The sequence below is a fragment of the Malus domestica genome, chromosome 01 (assembly GCF_042453785.1).
Source record: "Malus domestica chromosome 01, GDT2T_hap1".
Lineage (NCBI taxonomy): Eukaryota > Viridiplantae > Streptophyta > Magnoliopsida > Rosales > Rosaceae > Malus > Malus domestica.
Window position 1 is genome coordinate 31,697,739 of NC_091661.1, and position 7,821 is coordinate 31,705,559.

General features: G+C 40.0%; 2 protein-coding genes across 2 annotated transcripts; one reads left to right on the forward strand and one right to left on the reverse strand.

Annotated features, from left to right (window-relative positions):
* Positions 1-926: 926 nt before the first annotated feature.
* On the forward strand, positions 927-1,959 carry LOC103444357 (NDR1/HIN1-like protein 26). Its single transcript, XM_008383290.4, has one exon. The coding sequence runs from the start codon at positions 1,062-1,064 to the stop codon at positions 1,695-1,697; it is 636 nt and encodes a 211-aa protein (XP_008381512.2). The 5' UTR covers positions 927-1,061; the 3' UTR covers positions 1,698-1,959.
* A 2,175-nt stretch (positions 1,960-4,134) lies between these two features.
* LOC103444367 (uncharacterized) lies at positions 4,135-5,434 on the reverse strand. The gene has a single exon (XM_008383296.4). The coding sequence runs from the start codon at positions 5,218-5,220 to the stop codon at positions 4,411-4,413; it is 810 nt and encodes a 269-aa protein (XP_008381518.2). The 5' UTR covers positions 5,221-5,434; the 3' UTR covers positions 4,135-4,410.
* Positions 5,435-7,821: the final 2,387 nt, after the last annotated feature.

Consider the following 7,821-nt stretch of genomic DNA (forward strand, 5'->3'; position numbering starts at 1 on the left):
AATTAACAAGAACTTTTCCACCCTAACCCTAAGTCGTAAGTTGTTTTGGACTCTTAAGCCGCAAAGGGGTTTACTTGAACCAGCACAACTTCCTATGTTTTCATGTCGTTTTCAAGCAGCACTACTATTTCCTTCATGCAAACTTTTGCATTTGCAAGTTAGTAAATAGACAAATATATATAGAAATGCAATTTGCTTTTAGGAAAAAGGCTAAGCTCTTCACCTCACCGCCCATTCGTGAATCATCCCAAAAGTACCCTATCTGATGTGCTACGTTGATCCACAGGAAGGCACATCAACCACACGAAGCATGATCAACCATTCAACATCGATCAACATGTGTACAATGATCCAACTGTTGATATATGTGCATGATTTTACGTAAACATGTAATATTTTCAGTTCATTTCTGGATAATTAAATATGTTATGTTGCTAGCTGTCAATTGATCTAATGTCATATATATATATATATATATATATATATATATATATATATATATCCAAAATACATGCTACTAGCTAACAAGATTTATGGTCGTAAAGTATAAGATTTCAATCACTGTGGATATATGTGCATGATTTTACATAAACATGTAATATTTTCTCTTTGTTTTTGGATAATTAAGTATGTTATGTTGTTGACTATCAATTGATCTAATGTCACACACACACACACACACACACACATATATATATATATATATATATATATATATATATATATATATATTCGAATACATGCTACTACCTGACAATAGTACAGATTCACGGTCGTATAGTATAAGATTTTCAATCACCTTTTTAAATTAGAAGCGTAGAAGTTTACAAGCAAATATATAACTTACAGCCCCTTCCCACCACAATATGAGGAAGCTGCCAGTCAAAAGTCCAAGAGAGAGCAAAATTATTGCTACTTTTTGCTCCCTTTATTAACCCCGTCACCTCCCTCCCCTCTTGCTTAACCCTGGAAACCTCCTCTCTCTCTCTCTAACTCTCTCTTTCTCTCTTTCGCTCTCTCTCTCCCTCTAACTCTCTCTCTCTAAATATTTGTAGCTCCAAATGTCTCAAGCCCTCACAAAATCTCCTAAACACTGTGGCAACAAACACGGACTTAACATTTGCAAGCTCTACAAGAATCTTTTCTTACTATTCTCTACATTTGGCACCACAATTCTCTCCATAATACTAGTCGTTTGGCTTATCCTCCGCCCCACGAAACCTGAGTTCTCCCTCAAGGAAGCCGATATCTACCAGCTCAACCTCTTCAGCAGCTACCTCCTCAACTCCTCCGTCCAACTCACCCTACTTTCAAAAAACCCTAATCAGAAAGTCGGGATTTACTACGACGAGCTTCAAGTCTATGCTGCATACAAGGGCCAGCAAATCACTGTCTACACCTCTCTTCCTCCGTTTTACCAAGGACATGAAGACAGTAATATCTTGACAGCTTCTTTGGTGGGAATCGGTCTGCCAGTGGGTCCCTCTTTCGGTTATGAAATGGGACGTGATCAAACGGCTGGTAGACTGGTTTTGAATCTCAAAGTGATTGGACGACTTCGATGGAAGGTCGGAGTTTGGGTTTCCGGGAAGTATAGGGTCAACGTGGATTGTCTTGCTGTCATGGCTTTTGGTCCTGCTGCTCCAACTGGTCCTCTCACTACAAGGCAAGGGACTCAGTGTTCTACCAACGTCTGAATTGCGAGAGAAACTTACCTACATCATGCTTGGGATAACGCCGCAGTGGCATAGAGAAGTTCTTCCCGGGACTACAAAGACTACTTCGTACTACTAACGTATATGTGTTGTTTGGTTCTTGAATATTTGCTTGGTCATGTTTGTTGATCTTTTGTTCTGCGCTTAAGTGCTTGTAAATTTGTAACAATCATATGATTGATATATAGGACTGGAAGTAATGATCATATATGAGTGAGAATGATAAGCTTGCTTAATTGTACCATTGATCTTATCTTCTTTTTATTTTCTTTACAATACAAGCAATACTGAGTGAGAATGAACTCAAAAACAGAACCTCGACTGTCACGATGAATATGCTTGAAAAGTGATGGGGTGGAAAACATCGAAAATGAAGATCATGTTCTCATAGATTCTTTTTCAATAGTGGGTTTTGGTGGTAGTTTTGTGGGGAGGAGAAAAGGGAAGAGATTGAGGGGTAAAAGGACATAAAAGAGTAGTGATATTGATAGCTAACATGCCAACAAGAAAGAAAAGGAGAAACAAAAAGGGGGGAAAATTCATAGTTTTCTACGTTAAGGAATTTCCAAATTTACACTTCAACCCTTCACCTCTAATAATCATGTGGACTTGTAATGCATGGAAGCAACGTCGCAGCAGAATCGTTGGGCATAATTCTACCAACCCAACAATGGAAATGAATTTGTCAATTGAACATACATCACAATGTCCTAATTCCGGTGAAAATGAACAAACGAAAAATATCTGATGGAGTTGTCTGAATAAAATAACTCTCACGCTTGTATCGAAAAATTAAGAAGTCGTACTTCGAATACTTTCTGCAGAGTTCTATACAAATTAAACTTTACCATTTAAGATATCAAAATGCTTTTAAACTGCAGTTAGTCGACTAATTGACCTCTTTGAAACTACAACCTATTATGGAAGAAAATATGACCAAATATGGTTTGCCTTTACAGCCTTTGTGGTAAAGATGCTTTTCACCTTTTACCATCATCAGTTTCATTAACTTTATGTCAAACTTTTTAGTTCCGTCAATTGGCGAAAGGGTGGTGCAAACCGCACACATTTTGTTATGTTTTACTAATTTTTGATCTTCGGATTGAATGATTTAAAGAAGAACAAAAAACAGAAATTAACATGAATTGTGTAGAAGGTTAAAAGGAGTGTGAATAACACAACCCCCGAGATCCGGCAACTACCACGCAAGATTTCTCCGGTGTGCAGTTGCGAAAAGCCATTATTAGATTATAGCAATTAGAGTGTTTAGCACTTGAGCACGACCGTCTCTTGGCGTATCTTGCAAACAAACAAACGCTTCGACTTTCAGTGCGTCCTCAAAAGAAATATCAAAAGTAAAAAGTACTTTTTTAACGAAACGAAAGGAAAGCTTGCGTCTCCAACCTGATAAAAAAACCACACAAACTCGACGACAAAGACGCATTATAATTGCATTTCAACATCAATCGGGTAAATTCTGTACAACAACAACAATCAAGCCTTAACCAACCAAGCGAAGACAAAAACAGGAACTACAACAACAATCAAGCCTTAACCAACCAAACGAAGACATAAGCAGGAACTACTGAACTACTTCTCACTGTATACTATTAACCTTCACTTGCACCTCTGTCTCTGGCTATATCAATTTCACCACTCTACAGGCATATATTAGCATTTGTAAACAATGGCCAAGTTAACGGAGCAACACTATTTGAACCAAATCTACGCATATACATACCCGGGTGGAGAAGCCTACTTGTGTTCCGGTAGTTCAAGGGAGGTCAACAAGTATTAGTGTTAGTTATAGTGCTGCATTGAGGCTACTTTATTGTGCTTAGAGTTAAGGTTAAGAAAGGTAGTACACTACATATATAATTATTCGGATTGGGCGAGAAGCCCTCTCCCTTACAGGCGCTCGCAAGTAACACCTGCCTAGGTCAAGCATTCATTTGTACATCGTCAAGTGATCAAAATCATTGGTACAGTATATTGCGGCAATGTTAACTGCTTCCCAAACAACCATTATTGGTCACTCCCTGCTCTCCCATGCTGAGCACTTTCCAACCGAAGGCTACTACGGTGAGGGCTCTCTCAGCTCTGATTGACCTCAAAGGGGTTATAGCTTGGGGGAGGGGGGGGTGGTTACGTTTGATAAATCTATCTATTAGTTTGAGCAGAAGCCCTACTCTGCATATGCCCGAACAGACTCCGCCCTCTTTTCGTCCTTAAGTTGGTTACTAGCTCGGTTCATTTCGTTCATATGTGACTTGTGTGAGTGAACGATCAACTACCAAGTGAATATAGGAGTTTAACATCGAATTATTGAAATCAGAAATCGTGCAAAACTGAAAAACTGCAAAGAAATCATGCAAATATATAACTAAAGGAAAAGTTATCACTATCACAGTCTCAAACATTGACGAATTTCGTAACTCTCTTCACTGATAACCAAAAGGAAAAGTTATCAGACATTCATGCACCCGAAAACTGCATCAATCAGTTCGCAATGAACCGAACAAAGACATCAATTATGCAGTATATACTATATAGCAGCTGAAAGCCTCAAAACAACGTCTTACAGTACAGTATTGTGTAAATTTCAAGTATTTTACAGTATTAACAAGAACTACGTTGTTAATTTGTAAAGAGACAATTTCCTTATATCAAAAAAACAAAAAAGTTCATCAGTTGATCACTCAAGACTAACCCATTTCCAAAAATGCTTCTTGACGTACACAGCCTCGTGAGCAATGCTCATCGCTCCGCCATCCGAATACTCGTGCTCCTCCCCGGTGCAAAACTCACCATCCGGCAAGCCCTCCACCCAAGCATCCACCGAGTGCAGCACATAACACGCCGGCAACCCCGGGTACGACATCGAATGCCGCTCCTCCACCCTCTTCTCATAAGAACCTGGAACAATCTTCACAATTCCGCTGCTTTCCGAATTCAATATTGAACCGAGCTCTTCCATAACCGCCCGGTTCGCCGCAGATTCGTGGTCCTCTCCCGGCTTCATTTTCTCTGACAATGGCCGGCCTCGGCTCCTGACGCTGCCATCCGATAATTCTTGGTGGGATTCGACCAAAACCCGGGATTTATTGTCGATGATCCGTACCGTCACAACCTGAACCGTTCGAACCGGAGGGGATGAATCGGCTAAAGAGCTTTCGCCTTCGGAGAGCTCGAGCCAGAGGTTGTGGACGTTCTTGGTCCCGGGCTTGACCCCCCAAGAGGCCAGAGAGTCGGAGAGCAATCGAGGCTTGAGCCACTCGGAGAGGGACTGTGGGGTGGGGAAGCGGTGCTGCTGGTGGTGGTGGTGGAGGGACATGGTGGGGATTTTGAATAGGCGCCGAGGGTTGGAAGGAAAATGGAGAAATGGGGTTTTGGAGAAGAGGGTAGCTCCGGCGGAGAAGGAGAAGAGGAAGCAGATGGAGAGCCCCGACAGGAGGAGATCGGGTAGCGTTTGGAGGTTGTTGCTGACTACTTCTTGCGGCGACATGTCAACAATTGCGAAGATGATGATAACAAATGGCGATTGGAGGTATTTGTTGGGCGAAGGGGCGATGAAATTTTGGTGATCAGCTCCATTCTTCTCTTCGAACTGAGTCAACACCGAAGATGGAGAAGAGTCGAGGAAATGAGGGAAAGGGTTGTGTTGGTGTTTGTTGGGGAAAAAAATAAGAGGTGGGAATTTGAGCTTATCAACTAAGATGGAACAATAGGTCTCCAAGAAAACAAACAATAACTAACACTCAAGTCTTATTTCACTAAGTGTGATCGGTTTAATGAATCCTAGAATATTATTACTTTCAACTTTGCGTCAAATTTTCCGTTAGCTTCAAATATTTTATATCTTTTCTTATAATCTCATTCTAATTTTTTATTTGTCCTTTTTTTCCTTCAAGAAACCATTTTACAAATTTAACAAGGGAAAAAGATTTAGACGGCTCAAAGTTTCTTGAGAGCATTGGTCATTGGGCATTGTAATTCATTTATGAAAGGATGGAGTAATGAATAAGAATGATACCAGTTGTTCAGCCATGAAATAAACAATTCTCTGGGAATTTTATATCTTATTAATTTAGTATTAATTGATTTTTATTGCTTGTGTGCGTCAATAAAGACCTGATGTGTCATGAAAAAGAAGAATAATACGTTATCATTTTAACAAGAGGTTCTTGTATGAGGTCACCGTTGGTGTTGAGCTATGAGTATCGTGAGAGGGGTAGGACACATGGAATCGGGTGAACATAAAAAATAAAATTTAACGAAAATCTGCGGTACTGTTCACTTTAACGAAAAATTATATTTTTACATTAAAAAATCAAATCTGATACTATTCACTCCATTTTCATTAGTTTTCCTTATAATTTATCCATTTTAAGGTATAAACTTAAGGGCCAAATGAAGGGCCACATATTAAGTAAGCTCTATTACTGAAATAATCGACAAACAAAGCATGCGAACAATTGCATGGCGCTCTCACCGCTTGGCCTTCCTCCATATGCTATCCATGCACACAATGCACATTATCACAGGGGAGTCCTCCTCTTCTGCTTCTGCTTGGCGTCTTGTTTTCTAGAGAGGGTCTTGGTATTACAGCTGCAGCACCAGCAGTTGGTTCCGTTAGATAGTGACCAAATTAGTGGCCAACTTGACATTCACTTTCAGCTAGTAAACTAAACAAAGAAAAGTTTGGTGGACATCATCATGAGTAAATACACGATGTTTGTTGAAAAGAAAAAAGGAAGGTCATGATGATGTTTGTAAAGGAATGATTATTCCTTTACTTTGGATTTTTTATTGAATGCTTTTGTATGGATAAAGGTTGCAGCCGAATGTGGGAGAGGTGGGGGAGCGGCATCAGATGAGAGACATACCAGGGAGAGCGTTCGGCTCTCCCATTTGAAACAGTGCTGCTCCTTCCCATTTGTCTGCAATCCCCTTTTGTTAATAATCCCTCAATCAAAGATGTTGCTGCTACATGTTGTATAGCTTTTGGGAAATGAGGATTTGGTATGTATTTTCTTCTTTGCCGGTTGTTATTTGTGAGAGTGAGAGCTATTGGGTGTATGTGGGATTTGGGTTTGAGAGTTAAAACTCTATTTGTAATCTCTATTTTGATATTAGTGGAATTTCCTCGCCATCTCGGAACTGGACGTAGGCTTACGCCGAACCAGTATAAATCCTTGTGTTATTTGGATTATTTGTTTTATCATATTTTGCCATTGTAGCTTATTGGTTTCATATTTGACGCTTCCGCACAACAAGTTGTATCAGAGCTCGATTTCGACTTGGGAGTTTTGTACTAGTATGTATATGAAACCTTCGAATATGTTGGTGAAATATGATATTGAAAAATTCGACGGGAGGAATGACTTTGGCATTTGGTCAATTGGAGATACAAGTTTTGCTTGCATTGCTGCGAAATGCGTGGCGTTGAAGAAGGATGGTAAGGGACCATGCTGCAGTCCCTGAGCTCGCAGATTGGAGAATGGTTCCGAAAACAGCATATATGCTGCAATGTTGTTGAAGTGTTGGTGTTTGAAGGCTGCAGGTGTAGTGTACTGTTTTGGTAGATTCTCCGTTGGTCATCGCTACACCGGTGGTATTTGTGGGCTGTTGTCGACGAGTTGAGTGGGAAGGAGAAAAAGTAGAAGCTGTTGAGAATTGAAAAGAAAATGTTGGTTCCTTTTCTTTCGGCATTTGTTTTGGCAAAAGGACATCATGATGACAAATGATGTTGTTGGCTGAAAAAAAAAAAAAAAGGGTTAAGTTTTCTTCTCTTTGGCATTTTTTCAACGGTAGAGAAGTTTTTCTTCACTCCCACTAGTTGCCTTTGGAGCAAGTTGATGGAAACATCGAAGGAGTTTGTATGGGCCAATTTGTTGAGTTCTGCAAGTTTGGATAATGAGGCACCACACTATTTTGGATACACCACATGCACTGCAGAACATTTGTGTGGAACCCTCTCGTAGAAGGCAAGTTATATGCTTTCTAACTTTGGTCTATGGACATTTGGTTGGATTTGTTTGCCACTGCTATTTGGTCTGTTGGTCTCCATCATCTGCAATTAGTTTTCTTGAAGACTCCAGTTGAG